The following is a 26,537-nucleotide window of genomic DNA, read 5'->3' as shown; positions in this document are numbered from 1 at the left end:
AGCCCCCTTTTCCCTCCGTCCTGACCGGACTCACTGCCCCATCCCTCAGATCTCAAGGTAAGCAAAGCACTGTCATTTCTGATGCTCCCGGCCGGAGTTGGGTACCACTCTTCTGTGCCCTCCTGAAACTCTGAATAGTCACCTGCCATTCCACTTAACTACAATGACCTCTTGACCCATGGGCCTTCTTCCCAGACCCCCAAACAGGGGGAGGCGGCTCACAACTACAGCCCCAGAGCAACGGACCTGTTTCAGCGCTGTGAAGCTCACAGAAGGGTTAGCAGGTCCATCTGGGCGAGGTGCGGAAATCAACGCCGGCCCGTGGAAAGCACCAGGTCAGGGCTTGCTGTGGTTCTCCTGGCTCACAGTCTCTGGGCCTAGTACCGTAGGTATGCTCAATGAATAATTACTCTTTTGTGCAAAGCATTTTAAACAAATGCTTCTGCAAAAGGCTGCATTCCCAGAAAGGTGGTTCAATTTTAATGCGAGGCTTACCACCTGCACACACAAAAGCAGCAGAATGCCACGTAGAAACTCTGGCTTCAAATAGCTGGAACGCTAACAGCGGTCCTCCACAGCGCGGCCACTCGCTAGGGCTCTGGTGCTCTTACCCACACGGCTTTACGTGAAAACGACCTCACCATCGAGTGTAATTTCCTGAATGGTAACAGCGCTAGCCTCTGTGTTGAACTAATGACCTGCAGAACTTACCGCAGCCTGGAAATGCCAGCAGAGTTAGCCTCTGACATGGCTGTTTCAAGTCCCGATTTTACAACGAAAAATTACTAAAAATTTCGAGACTAGGTGGATTCTAAGAAGCCTGCAGGACCAGCGGGAGAGCATGAAAGGCCCTTTGTCGTCTTGGTTCCTGTCACAACCAGATGTTCCTTGCAACCAAACGTCTTCACCTGGAGTGTCTTACAGTCCCCCAAAGACACAGGCGTACAGAAAATGTTACAAATTAATTACGTTAGTTAATTCTTGAAAGAACGACTAATGGGGCAGCAGAGAGTAAGGAGAGGGACGGAGAGAACGAGGGTGTGGAAGGACGGCCTGGCTCCTCAAAGGAGCCCTGGGAGCCCTGTGGCTGCAGGGCCACACCCACCAGGTGGGCTGTCCACCCGATGTCCCTCCTTCTCTGTCCACTAGGGGAGGCCTGAAGTCTTTTTGGTTAGGCTCTGGCCTTGGAACTTGTGACTCCCATTTTTTACCAGATCTGGAAGATGGACGAGACCAGTCAACATTTACTTGCCAGATCTCAGGGGCGGGGGGCATTCAGAGGGACATTCTCGGGGATTCAGGGAGGAAAGCAGACAGTAACACAGGCAGGGCCCCTGGGAGCCATTTGCTCCATTCCCTGGTCTCCTGGTCCTTTGATCTCACTCTGCAGATCATCTCTCTCTCTCTCTCACCGTGTGACTCTGTTCTACCCAAAAGCCTGAAGGATTAGGAGTGGCTGACTCAGAACAACCTCGAGTCCTATATCCATGCAGCTCTTTTCTTCCAAGGAAACGAGATGACCTGCTGTGTCTTTCTCTCGTCTGTAGCCCTTCTGGGAGGGGCTGCTGGGCTAATCAACCCGGACCCTCTGGACTGCAGAGCAGGAGCAGGGTGCGGGAGGCCTTAGGGGTTCCTGCCAGGGTCAGATGGGGAACTGCCGTGAGCAGGACCAGGGAGTCTACTGAACACAGAGCGACCCACACGGCAAAGGCCAACCTTAAGAGCAGGGCTGCCTCTGCGATCAACACTGCAGGTTTCTAGAAAGCCTCTAAGGAACACGAGTGCCCAAGGTCTTTGAAAAGACTTACTGACGTGAGGAGCATGGACGGGAAGCTTCAGTTGGGATTTGCGGGCGGGATCTTCACAGGAAGCAATAACTGGGGGCCTCCGCGCCGCCACCACCGTCCTCCGCCCCTGATTTCCCCTGGCTCCTTCTCCAGGAAGATCTCAAATGCTGTCCCTTTATTTGACCATGTAGGTTTGTCAAGAAATCAGATCTTGTTTCTCATTCTGGAAAAAACACTGCTGCCTCTCCAGACCAGGAGGCAGCAGGCATCCGAAGGCGTTAGGGTGCATTGGGGCTGACTCTTTGCTCAGTAGGCTGATTTCTCCAGCTTTCCTCTCACTTGCTTTTTTTTTCTTTTAGATGTAGTTATCACCTCCCACCGAAAAGCAGGCTACTCAGATTACTTGTGCGGATGTTCCCTCAGCCTGAGGAGATGAGGACGCTGCTATCACGGCTCTGTGTGCAGGGCCTGGCGTTTTTGCTGGTGCTCCTTAGAGGTTATGGTGGTGGCAGTGGATGCCGGCAGCGAAGACATTTCCGTGGGTTTAGGTTGAGACTATGTCCGGACAGGTCCCGCTCCCCACGTGATGCCCAGGACGCACTCAGCGTCCTCGTGGGTGAGAAGGAACGAAGGCGACCACAACTCCTTTCTCCTGTCTCCCCAGCAGGCCTTTCTCCAGGCACCTCGTGGGCCACGTGAGGTCAGCGGCACTGCTCTCGGCTGACCAGCAGGCCCAGTGGGGGCAGGCCCCGCGCTCCGGCAAACCCACAGCACCGCCCCTGCCACAGGTGTAGGGTCGTTTAGAAGCCATGCTTTTCAGGCTTTTACAGCGAGACCCTCCCTGCTCCCTGACACGCAGCTGGGCCCTGGGGCCTCTCACTGCACCGGACGATGCTTAACCAGAGGATCGGCGCGGAAACCGGCCACGCTCCGCTCCGTACTCTCTCTCTCTCCATATGATAGCTTGAAAATTCTGCCTTGTTACCTGAAAAGCATGTTCCACTTAAAATCTCCTTTTACGGTTACATTAATTAATCTTTGAAACATCCCCAGTGAGACTGGCACCATCATTTTCCATTTTAAAGAAACGGAGGTTCAGAGAGAAATACCGGTGTCACCATGTCAGACCCACGCGATGGCAGAGGCGGGAATCCCACCCGTCTGCGCACACTGTGCATCTGATCGCGAGCTCCTGCCCCCGTGAGCAGTGAAATTATGTACCAAAACCTCGTAAGTGCTCTGAGAATCGTAAGAGGATCATTTTACATCGACTATGTGAGCTAACGTGAACTTATACATCATTTAGGAAAACAGGCTGTGGAAGCCTGGGATCTGAACCAGCAGAAAAAGGAGACGAGTGCATGCAGACCAGGACGAACTCAGACAGAGAGCACCTGTTTGCGGGCAAGGCCAGGGTTCCAGAACCACACGCGGAAATGGGGCAGGCTGCGGGAGGAGGAGTAAGGAGCAAATGGCAAGTGACACAGGAGAGACTCGGACAATCCTTGACTGGAGTCATAACAAGGAACACACAGGCAACATGGGGTGATGTCATTACTTATGGCATTTTCCCCAACAATCTGAGTTTCGAGTTTCCGTTCCCTAAAACACTAAGAGAGAAAGCCAATAGGAGGAAGGGTAAGTAATAACAAGAAAAAATAAAAGAACTGATTCAAAAAGGGTAAAAAAAAATGATGTTTTGGGGAAAAAACCTTTAAAATATAAAAATCACTAAGCAAAAGGGGGAGTTGTTGGTTAAGTCAATCTCAGGGCGGAGAGCGGCAGGTGAGGAGGCTGGTGTGGAAGGAGGGGTCCCTCAGCTGACCCACCAGGGTCGCTCCCAGTCCCTCCTCCTGTCTGCGCACCGGCCCGGCTCAGTCACGGTGCCGAGCGCACAAATGCCCGGAGGACTCCATCTCCCGTGAGACGTCTGACACCGTCCCACACACCTGCCTGAGCAGTGACGAGGTTTTCTCATTGTCCACGTGCGAACTAACAGCGGGTGAAACCTCGCCCTGAGACAGGCCGGGGAACGGAAATATGCCAGGGGACCTAGCTCTCGGCAGCAGGTCTCAAGTTGACCTGGAAATGTGGAGCGTTTGCTAAGTGAGTAGGTGAGAAAGAAGGGACGGAGAGAGAGGGAGGGAGGGAGGAGAAAAGTAAAAGAAAATGTTAATGTCTTGTTGCTAATCTTTAATTTACAGCCTCTGAAATTTAGGAAAGTTCTAGAAAGAGACTGTTAGTGACAAAAATCATAAACTTTCAAGCAATACTAATGGCTAATTCATATTAATTAGTGATTTTTGGCAAATAACACAGCATATTTATATTCCATGGGGAATGTTCTTGAAATGGCAGCAGGCGTATAATGTGCATATGTAATTCAATATAATTTCACGATGTATTTTAAAAAAATATTTAAACTCTTACACCGTTCGCTGAGGAGTGCACCCACTGCATTTTAAAACAAAGAGAAACGCGCGCTGACTTGCCTTGCTGAACAAAATGGACATCACGAAGAAGTCCAGCAGGAACCCCTCCGAGAGGGCCTGGCAGTCGAAACGGAAGAAGATGGCGGTGAAGCTCAGGTGCGCGAACTGGTGGACGGGGTTACAGAAGGAGGCCCGCAGCAGCTTCATGCCGGCCACGATCATCAGGAGGATGTCCCAGCTGTCGGGACGGAAGGAGGAAAACTCACCATGGATGCCGCGCCAACCGTGGGGCGGGCAACGATGGCTAACATTTCCTCGGCGTTCACTGTGCATTCTGCACTTTGTAAACACAGAACGCCAAGTTGGGGGCCCCGTGATCACCCTCCCTTGACAGAACGGTAAACTGAGTCTCAGAGCTGGAGTCTTGTCTAAGCGCTCACCAGTTGAGCGGGGATTAAAACTCAGCCGGAGGGGCCTTCCCACACAGAGTCTGCCATTAGAGGCAGCTCCTTCCCACCGTACGCTTCTCATTGTCCCCTGTCCTTTGAAAGGACCCCAGCTCCCTGGGGCTGATCTGAAGGCTGTGCCAGGTTCCACAGAGAGCTCAACGCCAAGTGAGAAATCAGAGCGCGCTGTCCCTGTTTGGTCAGCTCGGCCGATGCCTTATATTATAAAAGAATCTTACGGAAGCAGTGAAGTAATAGTAGTCAATATTAAATTCTGAAAAGAGGAAAAACCCACTCTCTTAATCAAGCCATTCTGACTCTTACACATTAACTTCCAGTATTTCTCGGCATGCTTGTTGTTCCAATGAGTGTAAGCTCCCTGGTCTCCCTTTCTTTCTGTGGAAAACCATGTCCTCAACATTTTCCCCTCTGGCCTTTTAAGCTGCAGAGCTGACCATGGCGGTTGGCAAAGCCAGACCAGGACTTGGCTTCGAGGACTGACCCGAACGCTCTTGCCCAGGGAGGCTGGTCAGTGACTTGTGTAGGGAGGAGCGGGTGCTGCGTGTGCAGCTCCACCAGGTCACGAGGTCAACCGTGAACAGCCTACTGACCGTGAGGCTGGACGGTCCATGGCAGCAGCTCAGGATGGCCGCACAGAGCACCCCTCTGCTCGAGGGTCTGTCTCTGGAGGAGGCTCTGCGTGTTGTAACCAGATGCCCCCAATTAGAACAGCCTCTTTGGAAACTCAAAAGAAAGACGGAGGTGGGAACGCTGTCCAGAGAACGGTGGCACTTGAGAGCGAGGGACATTTTCTTTTTCTGACTAAACACATAAAACTGGGACGTGCCTCATGTTCCCCAAGCCTAGAGGACCCTGGGCTCAGGACTTAGTGTCCCAGGAGGAGGTGATTCAAAAAGGTCATTTAAAGTCTCTGCACCTGTCCGGTTCAGAACCGTCATGTTGTCATCATGAGAAATGCTGGTGATTGCATTCACCACGATTGGATATTTCCTGTGCCCTCAGACCAGGGCTGTAACTGTTCCCCCGACGCCCATGAGGTCTGCCCGAGGTCCCACCGGGAGGCACTGGCCCTGGGTCACAGGCAGGTCTGGGGAGAGTGTGGACACTTTCACGGACCTGCATGGAGAGCCCCCGGCGTTCCCGCGCTGCTGACCGTGGAGACGATCGGTGTGAAAATCTGACTGAGGGCCTGGTTGTCCTTGACAACAGCCCCAGGTATGTACATGGATCCCCGTGGGACAGCCGAGTCCTTGCAGGGACCCCCGTGACATGCATCTCAGGACCAGGGATGCTCTGGTGTTCAGGGGAGGTGGCTCATTTCTGGGTTACTCAGGCCAAATCTGGATGAACGCTAACTCTGGACTCAGTCTGCCTGTGGCTACAACAGACGGTGTTCGGGTTCCGTTTAACAGTGACCATGGGTTAGGACTGTGGTAGGTCTGGGGGACTGATGTGATGGCCTTTATGACATGGTGATGGTGATGGTTTCAGTTACAGATTCACAGATGGTCACAGGCTTAGCTGAAGGCTTCATAAATGCTTACATAACAATCGGCAACCAATGGCCTGGGACAGCAGCAAAGCATCCGTTTAGGTCAGGCCAGGAACTATTAACACCTAATGAGAAATCATGACTCACCGACACGGTCATCTATCCACTCATCCCTCCATCACCACTGACTAGGGGGCTGGTAGAGAAAGTTGGCTAAGAAGCAGCGCCTGCTATCAAAGAGCCTACTGTCTGGCACAGCGGTTCTCAGGAAGGTCGAAACAGGTCTCCAGGTGAGACTGACGGGCAGCCTCTGCTGTCCCGTTTCAGAATGGCTGGTCTAGGGGGGTGCTTGAAATCTTGGGAGACTTTCTAAGTCTTCAGATGGATGCCTCGAGTATATATATACACACACAATCAGCTTTAAACTCTGGGAAAAAATAATTCTGTGGGTATCACCTGAAAGTTGAGAATACCTGGAGGGACATAAGGAAGCTGATACTTTCTGTCTTTAGTGTCTGGAAAAAAATTACAGGGATTAGACAGTAAGATGACTTTGAACTGGACCCTCCCCGAGCTGTTTTATTGGAGTCTGTCTGATCCTCAACCTTTGCATCCATCCTCTGCCAACAGCGAGAGCGACTTGGCCTCTACCTGCAGGCTCGGCTCGAGGCCTAGTCCCGACGCTGGAGAGGGAGAACTTAAACCCTGTAGCTCGATACTCCAGGCAGCACCAGTACCTCCTTTGCTACTCTGGTTCTGATTGTGAGCCCTCACCCTACACATGGAGGGCCTGCCTTGTTCTAGGTAGGAGGTGGCCCTGGGGCCAGCCAGGATGGTACCACACTGGAAACACCTGCCACAAGGAGGGACTTCATGTTCTGGCTGCAGAGTCACCCCTGGATGGGGCCCCACCCAAACTATATACGGAGTCTCTAGCTCCATGGTCCAGCTTCTTTATCCAGTGAGACGAATTTTCATCCTAGGACCCGAGGTTCAGGGCTTTAAGTACCGAAAGACATGGACCTCTTGCCCTGGCCTAAATGAACTGCGTCTGGAATGGAAGAAAGGCAGGGTCAGGAAGGCTATGGGATCATTTCTTCTAGGGTCTGCCTTATGTGACCATGAACTTACTCAAAGTCCAGTATTTAAATGCCTGTGAGCTTAGCTTGTTCAATCTTTGGCAGACATTCAAGAATTTGTCCGCTTCTTACCCTGGAAGGAAGACGAGGTTTGAATTCGTCTGCCTGTGATTATATCCGTCAGGGTTGAGTTGGGCAACAAGACTAATAAGCAAATCTGGGGAACGATCTCTTTCACGGCCTTCTACTCTGACAGCTTATTTGACCAGAAACTTGAACCTTTTGTCAGAAAGACAAATCCACAAATTACCCAGCGGATTCCCATTTGTAAATTCAGAGTCAGCTTTCATATATGAAACCAATAGGTCAACTGTACGTGGTTAATGCTTTGCAAAAGCATGGCGTCCTATAGCATGATGTCTCTGTGCTCCGTTGTTGTAACGGTGACGCTCCTCCTGATCAACGCAGAGACGGCAGTGACAGTCCCCCAAGCACGGAGTACTAGCTAAATGAACTGACGAGGCAGGAACCCCAGGAAGCCTGGAGTCACACTGGCCTCCTGTCACTGCATCCGGGCTCACTAGGTCTGCAGAATGACCTTCAAGTGTACTGATATTTATTCACAGCATCTCTTCCAGCAGTTGTAACTTCCCTGCGCTGCAGTCCCTCTACAAATGACCGCCAGCTCCTCGGAGTTTGGGAAAAGGACACCATAGAAGATGCCGTCTGCTGCAGCCTGTTCAGAAAACATTCACTGGGTTTTGAAAGCATCGTGAGCCGAATCACTGGGAGAATAAACCATTATCCACTTACTGTGTCCCGAGCCTCCGGTGGTTGCTGATTGAAAATGCATCAATAGTGAGGGCGTTCAAAATGATTGCTGGGTACAGGACGTATTTTTCAAAACACTGAAGCCAAACATAGAGTCTTTCGAACCACATTAAATGGGCAAGATCTGAAAGAAACACAAAAACCACTTAGAACAGCCATTGATCAAATTATTTGCCTTCAAGTACATGTGATAATAAGTAGTATCTCCCTTTAATTCAAAAGCTGCTGATTCAGAACTCCAGACACTACACATGATATGCCAATGTACTTTGCAGGCAGCAACTCTTAACTGTGTTTCTACATAGTTCATCAATAATAATACATAGAAATATAGGCCAGCACCCCGATTTCTCAAGTCAGTTGATTTTTCCACATATAATTATGACTGGGACCAATGAATTGGCACCCATTACAACACCAAGGCATCTCAGAGAAGTGAAGGGTAGGAAGCAAGCTCACCTTCTCTGGAGCTTGGGGTCACTTGTGAGGTAGGGCCTAGCTTCTGGGCTCTTCTCTACCCCTCTTTAATCTTTCAATTCACAACCAAATTTCTGGGTAACACATGCAAGTAAGAGGAAGTTGATCCCCATCCCTTATCACTATGAGTGTGTGATTCACCAACAGGGATGCACCATGGAGATACTTTAACAGTATCTTTTGTAGAAAAGAAATTTCCTCTGAGACGTTTACTGTTTTCTTTTTTGCACGTAGATCCGCAAGCTCTCTAGAACTGATGAGTGTGTATAATGCACGGCGTTGAGACCGACTGGCTTCCATGTGGGGATCTAACTGACCATCACTGTTTATTGAAAGTAACTCCTGTCTGCCCCGCACTGCAGGGAACCATACTGTTTTACATCCTTCATCTGTGCAGGAAGCCTTCCTGGAACGTCCCTCCACATCTCCTGTTTGAGAAACTCCTTCCCGTATTACAGAAGCAGGCGTCCCGCCATCTGAAATCCTCCCTGGCCCCTCTCGGCACGGTCGCTTCCAGGGAGCCCAGGGGCAGGGTGTGGGAGGCGTCTGTCCCAGACAGGGTCACCCCACACCAACACTGTTTAGAAATGTCAGCACACAGTGGGAGCGAAAAGGAGTTCTGCTTTTGTCTGGCTTCATTATTGTTTCTGACTAGAAACAACAGCCACACCCCTCTGGCCTGCCCCCGGCAGACCCCACGCCCGCGTCCCCACCTTTGGGGCCCCAGTCCACTGCCACGAGCCTAGTGTCGGTGTTTGCCAGGTGCCGAGCCAAGCTTTCTTTCTGCACTTACGGCCTTTGGTTTTAAGGCTAAAGATTTTATTCTTTTGTGTCGTCATGGAGCACTGTGATTCTGCAACTATAGTACCTGCCCCACCACAGAACAAGTATTCATTTTAATATTAATCTTCCCACTAGGGCTGTGGGTTTGTGGTGAGTAGGTGCTATATCTTAAATGGCCTCATATTTCAAATACCTATGGCATACCTTAGAATGCCTTCTGGCCAGGAGTCAGGGTTCAGTGAATGTTGTTATCTCATCTTTAGTAGCTGGGAATGGGGAACAACTACACTGAACAAGGGGGAACTAAAATGCGGCCTATCAGAATTATTATTTTTATTACACAGCGAAAACCATCCTAACTAAAACATACTAAACATTTCCCATTCCAGTCTGTCACAGAGTACAACAAGTCCAAGCCAGGTTTCCTTCTACACGAAACCACTTTTTCTGATTTCTCAGTTTATGGGCGATCAGCGGTGTCCGACTGAGGTGGCTGCACCCACTGCAGCTCAGCCGGCTTGTAAAAATACATTGGCAGAGTCCTATCAACATTTGTCACCAATTCACAGAAACATGACAACCTTAGCTGGGTTCCTGCACAAATATGTAAATCAAGAAACAGAAGCCAAGTGCACCCTGCAGTGCTGATAAAAAAACCACTTGAATTAGAAGTTGGAGTGGCTCATTGCCATTGCCGCAGAGGCCCTGGGTACCGTGTGGGGGAGGGGCCATGTGATGAGACTCCCAAACGCTCGCGGCTTTTCCTTTTGCAAGAAGACATTTTCCAGTGACTGGGCATAAGGCTGATTCAAGTGCAGGGACACAGTCCCGTTTCGGTTGATGCGGATTTACTGCGGGTCGTGATAACAAATGTGGGTTTGCCGTAAGGATTTCGGTTCAGCCATCCTAGGAACACGCAAAGCAATGAATTCCACATACTGCAAAACCACTAATAATCTCTGAATTCACCATCCATGTCTCTCCAAACATTTGAGAAAGCAAAAGCACTTACTCAGTGAGACTTGAGCTGTGTGTGCGTGTGCGTGCAAGTGCGTGTGGGAAACTATGCTACAGACACAACTTTAAGGCACGTACGTGGCTGAGACGCTCAGGCCGTGGGACATCTGTGGCTGTGAGCACCGCTCTGCAGCCTGGCCCTGGAACAACGAGTCGCAGGCACTGCCGCGTTCAATTGCGCACGATCCCTTTCATGAACAACTAAGACCCAGGACTATTGGGTAATAACTGCATCTTCTGTTAGACGTAATCAAGACAGCTACAAAGGAGGTCTCTGTTGGACTTCTGAAGGCTAAAAAGAACTTGCAGGGAACTAGACACAATTCATTGCTATGTTTCTAAAACCTACTCTCCTTTGAATAGCTCCTTGGTCAGAGCCCGAAGATGACTGAACTGGGAGCCAGGCTGCCTGTGTAATTCAGCGCCAGTTCACCACTGAGGTGTGGTGCAGAGGTGCAGATGACCACGGTGCACGTGCAAGTGTGATGCGGAAGCCTCACACACCTCCCTCTGGGTCTGCACGGGTAGATGAGAGGACAGCGAGTGTACCTGGCACTGCCCGCTCACACCAGCAGGCACAGGGATGGGCAATGCGTACTGTGTGTGCAGGGAAGGGTGAAGACCCACCCCAGGCATGTTCAGTGTGACATCCAGCCAAAGTAGGGTGGAGAAGGATGCAGAAAGGGAGTGAAAATCAGTATTTGGGAGTGACAGGAGAGAGCAAATCCCCAAAAATCACCCACTCCAAACTTCTGATTTCAGGTTCTGCTAATCTGCGTACTGAAAGAAAATTAATTTCAATTTCATCCTTATATGTCTCTAGAATCTCCCCACCAAGTTCAGTAATTTAGTCCAATTAAATGTGATGATGTCTAGATCACAGAACACATTTTACAGACAAATCGAACTTGTACTGAATGTTTCCCTTCGGGAGTTGAGGGGAAATGAATGGAAAAGATGAGAAGTGCGAGTCCAAAACTCCGCATTCCAAAAGGCTTAAACTTAATCCTTTTTAAGGGGCGACCGTAAAAAGCTAATGAAAAGGAATGCTTACAAATGCAGTAACATAATAAATATGTTTCTCAAATCCCCAAACTACCTCCATATTCATACAAAGTCAAGTTAAAGAAACTGTATGAGACTGTATTTTATAACTGCCTTTCTGTAATGTCCTAAATATGCAGGGAGACCACAAAAAGACATTGCTTTAGCATGACTATGTCTCTTTTCCCTGGAATATTAGGCCCTTGAGAAAAATAATGCAGACTAACTATGCCATTTTGCAAGCTCCTTTATGACTTAAGATTGCACATGGTGAATTTTCTCAAAGGCATTTTGGGTTGGAGTTTTCTTTAGTTTGTGGTATTAAACTGAATTAAAAGTTAGCCAAAAATCCTCAGGATGTTTTCATCTTTAGGAAGATAATTTTCTTGAATTCAAACCCTGAATTACGACGGAAGCCACAAGGACACGAGACTTCTTGCTTTGCAGGTACAGATGTGCTCCAAGCATTTCCACGTGGCTGCAGCTCGGTCCCCCACCCTGCCGCCCGAGGTGGCTATGACAGAGACCCTGTAGCACGAAAAGGCCATCCCACTGGGAGTCTAAATCAAGGGTAAGTAATCATCCTTAAATGGGAAGCAAATCACATCCTTAAATGGGAAGCGAGTCACATCACATCCTTAAATGGGAAGCGAATCACATCACATCCTTAAATGGGAAGCGAATCACATCCTTAAATGGGAAGCCTAGAATCCTGGTCACGATAAACCCAGCGTCCTCTGGGCCTTTCCGTTCCCGTTAACCAACGTTAGAGGTGCCAATGGTTTCTTCTTTGGCCTGGGATCCACTCCTTCCACTTTGGGGGCTAACCCCCTCTTCACTTTCAGGCCTAAAATTAAATGTCGCCTCCTCAAAGCAGCCACTCTTTCTCTCTCAAATCCAAACGAGGGCCCCTTCGTACTCCTTCTGAGCCCCCTACACCTTTCCTGTAAGAACCAGGGCCGTCTTTCTGTATCACATTCAGCATTTAGCACCACACCTGCTCCTTGGGTGCCACTCAGTACCTTCAGGTGATATCACTGATTGACTGATTAATAACCTAATCAACTAAGCAGACCCCCAGGAGAACAAAGTCTGGGGAGAAGCTGGGGCTTCTGCGGGGGAGGCAGCCTGCCTTGCAGGGGTCCGGACTGATTCCCGGCTGACGACCCTCCCTATCTCCAAAGGCTCCCCCTCATCCCTGCAAAGTCACGGCGGCCTCGCCCGCAGTGGCTGCCCAGCCTTCTGCACTGTCCCTCCCGTGTGGTGGCTGTTCTATGAGTATCTGTGAACAAACTGGTGAACATAGTCAGGTTCAACATCACGATAAACCTCTCAGAGAGGAAGACAAGGTGATGATGAGCAACACTTGGGGATCGGAAAATTAACATGTCCATTTTTGAAGGAATAACATGTTTTAGTTGTTTCCTCAGTGGCTTTTGATTGGGGGTCATCTTTAGACAACTCTTCCTCTCCAACCAAGATCATGTAACGAGCAATATTTTCTTGCAGCGCTACTCTTGTTCCTTAATTTTTTTCCACCTTAAAAAATTTTTAGAGATTTTATTTATTTATTTTTAGACAGAGGGAAAGGGAAGGAGAGAGGGAAACATCAGTGTGTGGTTGCCTCTCAGGCGCCTCCTACTGGGGACCTGACCTGGCTGCAACCCAGGCCCTGGCCTGGGGTTCAAACCAGTGACCCTTTGGTCCACAGGCCGGTGCTCAATCCACTGAGCCATACCAGCCAGGGTGTAAAATTTTTTCTTTTAATCTTAAACCCACCTGGAATTTCATTTGATATAAAGTCTAACTCAGTTTTATAAAATGTTTAGCCCATATTCCCAAAACCACCCCAGTGACTTTGTCATTAATTCGGTGGGAATGAAAATGCATCCTTGACACCTCTCTCCTAAAAGGGGTGGAGAAGCTCTGGGGAGAATCTGCGCAGTGATGAGCTTTCTTTTCCCAGAAACAGCAGTGCAGTCGTTTTTACCATGCTCACCGGAAGAGGGTTAGGACAGCCCTCCACAGCCTCTCTCTGTGGGCGCGTGAAGGGAGAAACTCCTGGTGGAACGAGTGTCTGGCCCAGAGCAAGGGTCACGCTGCTGTCATTCTCTCTGCCCCCCCACACCTGGCCCAGCGGCCAGGCCGCAGCTGGTGCCCAGTGACCGCCAGACTCGGCAGACCAGGATTCTTCTCAAGTAGTGACTTGTATGCTACTTAAACTACAGGATTATTTTAAAACACCATTTCTATTTTCCCACCTGGCACCGCCATCTATTATCCTATCACAAGGTGCCATGAGGGTTAGGCTACTTCAGATAAAACCTCAACAGCTACTGCTCAGAGAATCTGAGTCGGGACTCGTCACAGTGGCCCCGCTGGCCCTGCCGGGCGTGCAGGCCCACGGGCCGTCCGATGCAGGGCTGCACTGCAAGACTTCCTGATTGTCAGAGTTAGTTTTCCCACTTCTCCAGTTACTGATCATTACCCTTATTTCCACATTATCTTGGATTCATCAGCAGCTAAAAGAACCCCAGTGGACACCTGGGTGACTGCCCGGGACCTGGAGAGCTGGAAGGGGAGTTGGCGGGTGACTACGGAGCTGTCCCCAAGCCCTTCCCCTAGCTTTGTCCCCAAGCCGGTCCCCTCCCACTGCTCCAGGCCCCTCTGCCTCTCCCCTCTCGGCTGCAGGTCACTGGATTCCACTTTTCTTTCTTCCTGCTGCCTTGGGAGCCGCTGTACTGCCAGTCCCAGTGCCCCTCCAGAAATGAGTTTCCTGGTGGAGCACACGGACTCCAGACCAGCCAGAGCGGGAGGCGTGGGGAGAAGCAGGGAGAAGCGGGAGGAGCGGGCAGGGGCGGGAGGAGAGAAAGGAGAGGAAGAGAGTGTGCCTGGAAGTAAGAGCCGAGGGCACAGTTAATAAGGCCAGCTTCCAACTGGCAGGCTGTTTCTGACATACCAGCTCTAAGCTCTTCCTTGACATTTGGAATACACGGTCCTATAAAAGCATTGCAGCAAATGAGACCATGCAGCCTACTAGCTCTGGTTCAGTTCATGCTTCAAACTCTTTTAGTTGCTTTGAATTAAAGAGGTTTTAGAGGGTTTTCTAGGTCTCTAACTGCCCACTGCAGTGAGCATCTCTTCATGGTGGAGAAAAGGGGGTAGAGAATATGTTCCCCCCCAGGACTGAGTTATCTCCTCGGCACAGACACACAGACACATGGACGACAGCTCCCAAACACCCTGGGACAGCCTTTATGTTCTGAAGTCAGACAATGATCTGGTGCTATATACATTTCAAAAGATTTTTACATGTATTTCCCAGCTGAGTTAATCACCACAGAAATTCTGTGAACTAGATCACACAGGCAGTATTATCACCCATTGATCAAAAATTTCACAACTGCAGCACATGGACATCCAGATCACAACGGGCCACCAACTGCCCAGCACAACAGGTGGGACAGGCATAAAGGAAGGTGCGAAATGACTGACTGTCTTAACTTGGGGAAGAGGATGAGGGGTGTGCACTTACTGAGCGAGTTCTGCCTGCCGAGGACTATGCTGAACGCTCAGCATTTATTACCTTGATTAATTTCATCGCCCAGCAAGCCTTTGCTGTAGAAACTCCAATTACAGATGACAAAACTGAATCACAATGGCTAAGCACAACCAACATGACATAGCCAGTGTCTGAACCCACCGAGATTGTTCCAAAGCCTGTTCTCGGGGCCATGATGATTGAATTCCTTTCTAATCTTCCCAAAAGGCCCGGGCCCATATGAAGTACCAGGAGTCAGAAAGACACCTGACTTTTCAAGAGCAGCAGTGGAAGCTGAGAGACAATGGGCCCTTCCCTTAGAATTCTGGGAAGAGGGCTTCTTATATCCTCTCAGGCTTCGCATTACAGACCATCCATTAAGTGCAAAAAGAATTAACTGCTTTGGCATAGCCAAAGTCTCAAGAGTGTCCTTCTCTTGCATGTTTTTCTGGAATGGCTGGAGGATGTATCTTCTTTAAAATGAGGAAGTAACAAGGAACAGTGGAGTAGATTCCTGGAGAGAGAATGGGGGTGGAGCTCAAGAATTATCTGCCAGGCTTCCGGGTGGAAACTGCACTGAGAGGTGTCTCTCATAGCTTTTAGGAGAGCGAGCAAGTGCGAAACCAGAAATAACAGGCAAGGAAATGTAATCATGCTATACTATGGCATTAGAAATGAACACAGACTCACCAGTCAAAAAAAGCTGAGTTATGTTCAACAAAAACTAAAACTACCCCTGGAGCAGGAGGAAAGTGTTAACGTATGAAGAAAGATATGAGACTCACACCTTGCTTTTCATGACAGGAAGTCAGTGGAAAGGTAAATCTGAAATATGGAGAAATAGCAGAATAGGCACATTATTTGCAAGAATTATGGTAAATACCAGAAGAAGTATCTAAAGGGAAGAAAGTAATTTTCTCTGGAGAGGAATCAGAGATGGGAAGAAGCTGACAGGGCTGCTGCTTTTCATTACCACTTGCTCTGCGTTATTTTTAACACTGTGTTACTCCGATATAAATGAAAAATACATTAGAAAAAGCAGTATCTCTCAAAACCCATGTCTTTCGCAGGCAGACACCAGTCTGTCTGCAAACTGACAGGCAAGATCTGCTAAAACGCACCGTAAATCTCACTTAAGAATTATGAATTTATGACTCATCTGTGAATTCGTTTTCTAAGCAAATTTTTAAAATTACAATTTAAAAGATTTTCGATTGACACTGCTATGTCTATAATCTTTTATCCACTTATTCTAATGCAAAATTTAATTAGAAAATAACAGCTTTAGCTTTCTCAGCAACCACACGTTTGCAGAGGAATGAGCTTGTCTGTCTGTATGTGACTATGCATAGCACACTCTACCAGCCTACAGGAAACTCTTCTTCCGGTGGATTTACAATACACTAGTCATTCACTGTACACTCAACCAATATTATTGAGCACCTACTATGCACCAGACATTAATTCAACACTAAATTACATGATTCTGAATATTTTCTGACTTACATGCATATGCAACCAGCTGGAAAAGCTTGACCACTGAACGTGCAATGAACTGGAGGCCCCTCACTGAAGGTGTGGGCCTCCTGCTCCTCGGTGTCTCCTTCAAGGCTGACAGAGCGCTGGCCCTGCCTCGCTGCACGCAGCAAGTGCGGCTCCTCTGTTCTGGCGCAGCCACCCATTTGCTTATGAGGTAAGACAATCTCCGCTGGCAGAAAACACGTCTTAGTGACTGTCTCACTGGTGCACAGGCTTGGCTTCATGTAGAAACTCAATAATTATTTTTCTGTGAATAGCACAGTCATACACATTTTCTGACTGAATATATAGGTAGACAAGTGGAAGCCAACAATGCACTTATTCTTTATCTCATTCTCTTTTCACCCCGATGAGTCCCAATTTTATGGTGAGAGGGTAGTCATCAGATCGCTTGTATTGTTTTTTTAAATTCTTAAGGGCCCAGAATGATGATATTTCAGAAACTGCTCTTTGTAGGACTAAGTGGAAATATGACTCAACCCCATTATTCCCTTTCAAAATGACATAATTCCAGATAATGCACCATAGGATTGCATACTCAGAACCTATATGATCTTCTTAATTCATGCCAGCCCAATACATGTAATTAAAAAAACAGACTACCACCCAAACCAGCAATCTCACTTCTATGTGTCTGAAGAAAATAAAAATGCTTCATTTGAAAAGAAAACAAAAGATATAATTCCTTCAGAAAGTTCTTGGATAGAACAAGTTACTCCTGTTAGAACAGACAAGACTCAATGAAGTCATCTGTCTCGAATCATCACACTCAGGATGACAGATTTGTTTCACTTTCTAAAATTCCAGTGCTCCTTGTATATACAGTCTTGAAAGTTCCACATTTGACTAATAAGGTGCCATTTTCAGAGCTGTCTACTCAATATTTTCAGCATGAGTCACTGAGATCGATGGGAAACAGAGCAAAAGAAAAAGACCCACTTCACGCGTACACATTTAATGCAGCTAACTCAGCCACGCTCTCATTACCACGGCTGTTCACTCGACTCCTGAACTGGAATGTAAGTGATAGACTTTTATTCTCTTAGCTCTGATGTTGTTGAAGCAGAGTTGGGGGCAAGGCTGGGGTAAAGCTTATAAATCAGTGTCGAAAGTGAAGAACTGAATTGGCTGTGCCGAAGTGTCTGCCGTTGGCCCCATTTCAGGATTGGTTTCAGTGAGTGACATTAGGCGTGGGACCAGGGGTTCCAGGGACAGCCACAGTCGTGCCAGCCCTGCTCTGCTCCGCCTCCTCTCAGTCACGTCCTCTGTGGCTCCAGGAGAGACGCGAGGGAGCACGGTCTTCACAGTAAGAGTTATGTGAGCGGTCTCTGCGTCCTGTGCGTGACTGCTGCGGGCAGGAGAGACAGGGAGTGGAGTGCCCGGCGGCAGGAGGCCAGGGAGAGGAGGCCGGCAAACCCAGCACGTGGCAGCCACCAAAATGGGGGACAGGGCTTCGGTAAGCTCACGCCAACATATTTTAAATATTTGGGTTTTCCTCCCAAACACGTGATTTGACAACGCAGTGTGCTTTGCATTTTGTGCCTCACTTGCCCACATTTGGCTAGATTTCAGGCAGCTTATAAACAGCGAGTGTGGGCAAGTGAAATAAACATCCGGAGCTTCTGCCCAAGCCTGTGCTGATGTGCGAGCCACCCACTGGCGCCTCTGGACCGAGGCCCCGAGACAAGGCAACCTGCTCACACTCACCTGACATGGTCTTGGACCCCTGCTTGAAAGCCAGTGCAGCTTTAAAACAGCTAAATGGTTCTGGTTGAAACTAGGCCCGGTTGGGTCCAGGGGAGAAAACAATCACACTAAAAAATAATCCCAAGATTTACACTGCCCGCTCTCCTCTGCCAGTGCTGAATTCCAGCACTGATGGGCACAGTGCGGGGGATCCGAGCCCCAGCTGTCTGATCCGCCTTCTCTCAGCCAGAGGGAAGGTTCTCTCCTCTCCCGTGCAGAGACAGACAGAGACGACATACATACAACATACAGTATCTGCAGTCAAATCCCTGTCAACTACTCACCAACGATGCCAAAATAAGAAGCCCCCCACTATGCCACCAGGGTCACCAAAAGTTGGACTTTCTCAAGGTTTGGAAAACGGCAGGGAAATGTGACCTTAATTTAACACTGCAGAAGCTCTGAAGAGTTCGTCTGCTCATCACACCCTCTGCCCATCCACAAGGAGGCGCCATTCCCACAGCCCTTTCTGTTGTGGACTGCTCAGCCTGGTTTCAGGAATTGTAACTACCTCTCATGGCTAAGGATGAGCCAGTGACCTCTGGAATGTGAGCCACAGGAGACAAGAGCTCGTCTCTGGCAGCGAATGCTGCCTCAGTTTCCTCCACCTGCCCCCGAAGCATGGTCGGAAGTCAGAGACAGGTACAGTGAGGGGCAACCTGAGCCGGACTCGATCACTTGGGAAGCCATCATGGAAGGACTCGGGGGGCTGCAACCAAGAGCGAGCAATAGACCCTTGCCCTCTCAGCTATGTGACACAGCCTGAGTCCCCATGTCCTCTGGGAGAAGCACTTCCTGGCTCTAATCCACGTAAGCCTGAAAACCTGATGGGAGGGGTGCAGCTCCTTGCCTTGCCGGAGTGGATCCCATGGAAAAATCTGGCATCACAAAGACTTGCTGATAAACCTGTGAAATCTGCTCTGCTAAGAGTGTTTTCATTCATATGTTAAAGGTCCCAGCAGAAAACCCTAAAGTTTCTGCAAACTCCCTTCCTGACAGACTCTGACTCAGACTAAGCCCTCAGATTTCTTTGAAATGTTATCTACTGTTTGATACTTGCTGCCCTGTATTCCTGTGGATTACAACCCAATAAAAGGCCCTGCAGGAAGGGGCTCAAGGTCTTTTTCCTCTGAGAAACTGGCCACCTCTCCTCCCAAAGTGGATCATGTCTTGGTAGTGTTTACTTTCATCCATGGCAGACGGGGGGACTTGCGGGAAAAGTCACCCCTGCACTTTTTCTGCACTTTTTCTGCAAGGGGGCAGTAAAACGGACTGACCACTGGAAGTTGTTTCTACCGGAGCCCAGCATCCTTCGATGCTCGTAATACTGAGAATAAATGTTTGTATTTAAGTGGCACCGGACATCGCACAGAGCATTCAGAACAGACTTATGCAGCATGACCCTTATTAGGTCCTTCCTGTCCCAGGGAGAAGAGCGAGGCCGAGCCACTGCACCCCCTGCACCCTCCAAACCCCAAGTTGCCCACAGACCTGTTATACCACATTCCTCCACTAACCACGCCAGTTTTCCCGCTTGGCTGTTTCCAACAAAGGCAGCTCCTCATGTCCTTCCAGAGATGTTCCTTGAAGAAACGCTCTGTATTTTTGATGGCATCGCGATTCTTTTGTTTCTTTGTATTTGTATTAACACCACCCTTCTTCCTATGGCCACACTAGACTACTGAGGCTACCGATGACAAGCCTGGCTGGGTCCAGGGCACTCCTGGGGCTCAGCAGACCCTGGTGCCCCTCATGGCCCCCTGTGTCTGGCCATGGGGACAGCTAAATACCCCACTCAACAACGGAGGAGTTGCAGTGGGCCAGACCAGCGATGTTCAAGCCGTGTGCTGCAGAAATTTTAACATTCGGTACCTGAACTATTTGGTCAGGGGCACTGACTTCTTTTCCTTTAAGTCTGTCAAATAAAAAAATGGCAACAATACAACAATAGCCATCCAGTGTGAATGAATCAAATTTATATCTAATTTTTTTTCAGATTGGCAAAAAAGATATTTTTTGGAGTGCTGCAGAATTTTAGTAATAGTTTCCGTGTGCCGTGGGGTGGAGAAGGTTGAAAGTCACTGGGCTGTGAGGTTCTGTGCAGAATTAGCAGCATCAGCTAGTTGCACACTATAGCTATAAATTGTCACCAATGACTGGGAGGTGTCCGAAATACAGATACACCCATCACGGAGCCGGGGGAGACCGAGCAGAGAAATTCCTGAGAGAGAAGCTCTGACATTAGGTCCTCCTCGATCCGGCCAGAGGCAGCTCTGGAACCGCTAAGTCAGGCAGGTCTAGGTCTAGGTGAGCAAAGCCAGTTAAAGTTCAAGGTTTCAGGTTCTGTCACATCCCCACCGTTTTGTGGAGGATGGGAGGACCATCAAGTGATGCTCTGCTCCTGGTCACCTTAACTGGAATAGCATAGCTTTCAATTCCGAGAGATAAATTTTTCCTCAATGCTAACAACCAATTACCATTTTCACAAACCATGCCTCTAACAGACTGTTGTTCTGGGCACAACCAGAGTACTCCGAGGAACACGAGCACCCTTTCTGAGTGTGGTAAAACACACATGATGTAACATCCACCCCTGTAACCAAGTTCAAGTGCACAGTTCTGTGGCATTAGGCACACTCACATTCTAATGCCCACTCCCCGACTCAAGTACACCCAGCACTCCGTGGTGTTCAAGAGACACTAACCGTGCACTTCCCGCTGCCGGTGCTCCCGGTTCTTAAGGACGGGGTGTGAAATCCACATCCACGGGTGGTGCTTGCGGAGCTGAGGGAGCAGGTAGTGGGTGACGAACCCCACGGCGCCAGCCGCGATGCAGAGCACCACGCTGAGAAAAGGCTGCGAGAACAGAAGGCACATCTCATCATTCAGCACGGGACGGGGCAGGGCCACCCAGGAATGACGCAGGACATGATGGCCTGTCCCTGCTTCCCTCTTAACGGACAGGTACAAACTCAGTTCTTGCTTCAGCCTTTGAACATCTCCTGAGACCCGTCCCTGTGCTGAGAAGCCCCCCAAACCACCAGCATGGGGTGGAGAACCGCCCAGGGCAAGTCCAGAGGCCGGAGGAATTCTGTCCACCAGGATACTTTGTTTTTAAAGAAGGGGTGAAGAATAACAAAATTAGACTTTCCCACGTTGAAAGAATCCATAAATATGTAACATTTTTATTTAGAGACAGCAACTGTCCATAAGAACCTTAAGCCAAAAATCCCACGTAGATTTCTCCATTTTTATCTTCCTAAGTATGATTATGTTTCAGTCATCTTTTTGGCTGTGTGACCTCAATGTCACTCATGCTGTGGTAACCTCTCCCTTCTCTGCGGTGGCCTCAGCTGGTCCTATTACCAGTGCCGTCCCCACGGGGGACTGCGCAGGACAGGCTGTGGCACCAGAAGTTGGAACAGAGAGAGAGTGAGACACCTGGGCCGGACCTGCGAGGGGACCAAACTTCAGCCCGTGAACAAACCTCCTCAGACCCCCCAGCTGGCCCTCTGCTCCCTCCCTCAGGCTCCACTGGCCCCTGCGTCCCCAGAGCGCCACCGTGGGAAGAGGGCTGGCGAATGGCACGTACTCTCAAGGACAGGAACACGGTGCTGGCACTCACTGCAAAGGACAGAACTGCAGCCACTGTGCACACCAGGAGGTCCGACTTTAAGACATCCTTCTGTGAAGAGAAAACCAGCTGTCAACGTTTATGCTTCTCTCTGCAACTCAGTGTCACCAGGCAAATCAGGACACAGGACACAGACCCTGGACAAGCTGCCCACTCAGCCCATCACTCACCCGATATACTTCTGGTGGCACACCCTGGGAGGACCCTTCACTGCCTCCGACTTGGGGAATATCAGGGAGACCAAGGCAAAGGAGGGGGAGAAGGCCATGCACGGCCAGCCTGCACCTGCCACCCATGGAGAGAACAGAGGTTTCCTGCACGCGTACAGGTGTAAGGTTCCTTTGCATAAACTGTGAGGCACAAGACGCCCAGGTCTGATACAGAAAGGCCAAGTTCGAGTAATCTGCACTTGGCCTTAGTGTAGCTTAGTGTAGCTTAGTGTAGCTTAGTGTAGCTTAGCAAAGTTTTCGTTTAGAATTGTATTTCGTTTAGAAATGTATTTTTTAAGATTTTATTTATTTATCTTTAGAGGAGAAGGGAAGGAGAGAGGGAGAGAAACATCAATGTATGGTTGCCTCTCATATATCCTCCGCTGAGGGCTGGCCTGTAACCTAGGCATGTGCCCTGACTGGGAATCGAACTGCGATCGTTTGGTTTGCAGGCCCGAGCTCAATCCACTGAGCTACACCAGCCAGGGCTGCACCTTACATTTTAACACGCAAACAGCCTGGGTATGCCAAATAGAAATTTCTTATACATTTAATTATTTCTTTGGACCAGAGCAGATCTGACATTTTACAATGCCTGATTTCAAGGCTTATTACCAAGCCTTGGTAATAATTTATTAGGTTAATACACTTATACACTTATACATTCTATAGCTCTGGTTCTGAAAGATACAAACAACTTTGAAAAAGGAGAACAAACTTGGAGGACACACGACATCAGATTTCAAGGCTTATTACAAGGCTACAACAATCAGGCGTTGGAAGTACTGGCCCCCAAGAGACACTGAGAACAACAGAAGAGAAGGGGGGGGGGGCGGTGTTGGCACGTGTTTTGTTGGGGGTGGGTCTTCCTTTTGTTATACAGAAGAATAATTAGTCTCTTTCCTCTTCCTTCACATGTTTGAAGCCTAAAACAGTCTCTGACTCTGTTGGGTTATTTAAATAAGAGTTTTAGGATATGTGTTTCATTTTAATAAATGCCTTAAAAGTAAACCGTACAATCTTAGACCTTACAAAATATGAGTACAAAAGATCTAAGCAAACTGCGAATTGGGAAGGTCTCTGCAATTTTCATGATTAAATTTCCCATTGTCGGGTGACATCATAGCACTGCAGCGCTCTGGGCCGAGGGGAAGGGGAAGGTCACTGGTGGTCATTACATTCTGACACTAACAGTATTTGCGTGTTTGTGTTTGCTGGGCCCATATTTTTGCCTGTGAACGCTGAGCCACGGGTTCTAGTTGTAATCAAGAAGTATATGGTTTTCATGCGTATTTTATAAATGCCTATTCTTAGTGTGCATACAATTTCTACCTTTTTCAACAGAACTTTCTTTTGTAAGCATTTTACGTATTATGTATGTTATGGCACAGACTTACTAACACTCACTCAGTGGCTAAATAACTTGCCATCTTGCTGCGCCATCCACAAATTCACACACATATACAAGCGGTGCCGTGGTGGGCACTCAAAATACTGACCGGAATGCACTGCGCCTGTGCAACCCACTCAAGCCCTGTGACGGGCTGCCTTCCCCATTTACCACGGTGGATTGTGCTCGGTTATTGTCTTTCTGAACCTAAATCTTTTTTCACAGTTGGAATGAATTCCCTAGAAAAACTGACAAGCAGATTTACTATGTCGTATGTTATGAATATTTTACAATCCTTGATAAGTTACGCTTCTCCAAACGATTGTAATAATTTACACAAACACAACGTCTAAGAGGTCTCAGCATGTCACAATTGGCAAGATCATTAACTCATCCTGTGCTGACTGAACCAAAAATACGCCCTCTGATTTTACTCTGCGTTTCTGTACAAACAAAAAGTGTAGACGTATGTCGTATGTTTACATGCTAAATATTTGGTGCCTAAGTGAAATATATAAAATATCACTTGCTTATAATTTTTAAAATTAAATTACACAAGTGATAAGAGATATTTATTTTGTGTCCAATTCATAAATATTTTAATTATTCTAATTTTATTGCCTGTTTTGCATGCAGAAGTAAAATTTTTGTGTATGCAAATCTAACTCCATGTGTGTGTTTTTATTTAATAGATTTCAAGTCTGGAAAATCCTTGGTTCTCCAGAACCTGAATAAATATTTGATTTCATTTATACTTTTTTGAAAAGTGCATAAAGTACCCTTGCACAATCTAAAGATTATATAGCAACTGCCCTAATAACCACAACTGCTTCCCCCAAAGCAAATCCAGCACCCCCAAAAAGCCCCTGGTAAGTGGTTCCTTGGCCGCAAACCCTTCTTTTCCCTCCTGGAGGGTTCCTTTCAACTACCCTAACTGTGGTGAAGATCACTTTCTTGCTTTAAAAAAATGATTTTGCTACTCGTGTATTTTGTAAGTGAATTATAGGCACTTTGGTCTAGTTTGCCTATTTTCAGCCCATCTTACACAGGTGGCACCATCCTGGATGCACACGCCGTGTCCTGCTTCCACTGCTCACGTTACGTGGCCAAGGTTCGCCCATCAATGACACGTGGCTGTGGGGTGGAACTGTGTAGCCCACGTGCTACTGTGGGTGGAGTTTCCAGGGGCTTCAGTGCAGGGTTCCCACAGAGACATCCTTGTGAGCAACCTTCTATTTGTGCGCGTATACTGGAGCACGGACCCAAGGTCTGCCCAGGGTCGATACCCAGAATTTCTGGCTGCAGTGTGTAGGTTGCTGGAATTTTATAACACCAAACTGCTTCCAAAATAGATGTACTAACTCACACTACCTCCAACAGTGCATGAGAGCTCTCCTGCTCAAAACTTTTGTCAACACTTAGTATTGTGAGAACTTTTCATTTTTTGTCAGTCTGGTAGGTGTGAAAGGGTAACTCAGTGTGGTTTGCATTGGAGTTTAGTTTGGATATACAGCAGCCGCCCCACCCACAAGGGTGCACTCCAAGTCCCCCAGTGGATGCCTGAAACCTGGAACAGTACTGAACCCTGTCTGTCTGTGTTTTTGCCTATCCACACTTATTCACTTAGTACATACTTACTCACAGGGAGCACTCCGCTGCTTCTCCGAATTGCCAGCACCACCGCTCTCACTTGGGGACCATTATGAAGTAACACACAGTAACCTGAACACAGCACTGTACCCCACACCAGTCTAACAGCCGAGCAGGCCAATGGGTGGACAGGACACAGACCACGTGGAGACGCCGGGGGGAGGGGCGACTCCCGTCCTGGGCTGGAAGCAATGGGTCGGTGAGAGAGCTCATCACACCACGCAGAATGGCACAAGTTTCCAAACTTATAAACTATTTCTGGAATTCTCCATTTACTATGTTCAGACCCCAGCTGATCATAAGTTACTGAAACCACAGAAAGCAAAACCAAGGATAAGAGGAGGCTACTGTGCATTCGTGTTTTGGCCATTTCTATCTCCTCTTTTGTGAAATGCATGCAGTCTTTTGCCTATTTTTAACTGAGATATCAGCCTGTCTTACTGATTAGAATTTTGCACTCACCTCAACAGTGGTGCTTTGTCAACTATACATGTTTCAGTACTTGCTGCCCATTCTGTGGCTTGCTTTTTGTCTCTTTTGGTATTATTTGATAAAGCAAAGGTCATAAATTTTTTAAATTTTGTTTATTTACTTTTAGAGAGGGGAAGGTAGGGACTAAGAGGGAGAGAAACATCAATGTGTGGTTGCCTCTCACACGCTCCCTACTGGGGACCTGTCCCTCAACCCAGGTGTGTGCCCTGACTGGGAATCGAACCTGTAACCCTTTGGTTTGCAGGCCAGCACTCCACCCACTGAGCCACAGCAGCCAGGGCCAAAGGTCATAATTTGAATGAACTTGAATTTTTGTGCCATTTTTAACAATGCCTTCCTAGGCTGGTATCAGAAAGAGAACAAGTGCTTTCAGGTTTTGTCACCACACAGTCAGGTTTCCATCCATCTGCACTGGATGTGGAAGAACAGTGTGACAGGAGTCCTCTCGAATTCTGTTCCTACAGAGAACTACTTTTCAGTCGTTGCGTTTTCCTGTGCACAGGGTGGGAGCCGCGCGTTCCTTTGGTAGGAACAGAAACCTTTCCAGCAGACATTCCCACAGGCTTCCTTAACCTGCTGCTGCCTGGGGTTGATCAACAGCTCTATTTGTCTCCCGCACACAGCCAAACACTTTCAACTTCTGGAGTCTATTCCTCTCCATTCAAGCGTCTGTGTTATTGTAGTCCCATATTTTAATACTACCTTCTGTTCTTTACAGCCATAAACTCTTGTTATGGTTTTATACAGTTTATGCTTATTTATATTTACTAACATATCTGCCACTTTCTTTTCTTTCTTCTTTCTTGCCAACCAGACCTTCCATCTGAGGTCGCTTGCTATTGAAGAACATTCTTCAAAATTGTACTGAGTCAGAGTCTCTCAGGTTTTGTTTGTCTGCAGTATTTTTACTGTGTCCTCATTCTTGAG

The 26,537-nt window shown here is 48.3% G+C and overlaps 1 protein-coding gene across 2 annotated transcripts in view; it reads right to left on the bottom strand.

Moving 5' to 3' along the window:
* The window catches only part of PCNX2 (pecanex 2), a 197,055-nt gene that overhangs the window by 85,598 nt on the left and 84,920 nt on the right, over positions 1-26,537 (bottom strand). For both annotated transcript variants that reach the window (XM_053667311.1, XM_053667312.1), the window contains exons 18-21: positions 21,828-21,920; positions 20,941-21,091; positions 8,071-8,212; positions 4,280-4,457 (exon numbers count right to left, since the gene is read on the bottom strand). In XM_053667311.1, the coding sequence (XP_053523286.1) occupies positions 4,280-4,457; positions 8,071-8,212; positions 20,941-21,091; positions 21,828-21,920 (564 nt within the window). The remainder of the gene's footprint in view (positions 1-4,279; positions 4,458-8,070; positions 8,213-20,940; positions 21,092-21,827; positions 21,921-26,537) is intronic.

The sequence above is a fragment of the Artibeus jamaicensis genome, unplaced genomic scaffold, assembly GCF_021234435.1.
Source record: "Artibeus jamaicensis isolate MK-2021 breed Jamaican fruit bat unplaced genomic scaffold, CSHL_Jam_final contig_467, whole genome shotgun sequence".
NCBI classification, from domain to species: Eukaryota; Metazoa; Chordata; class Mammalia; order Chiroptera; family Phyllostomidae; genus Artibeus; species Artibeus jamaicensis.
This window is presented reverse-complemented; position numbering and strand designations above follow the sequence as displayed.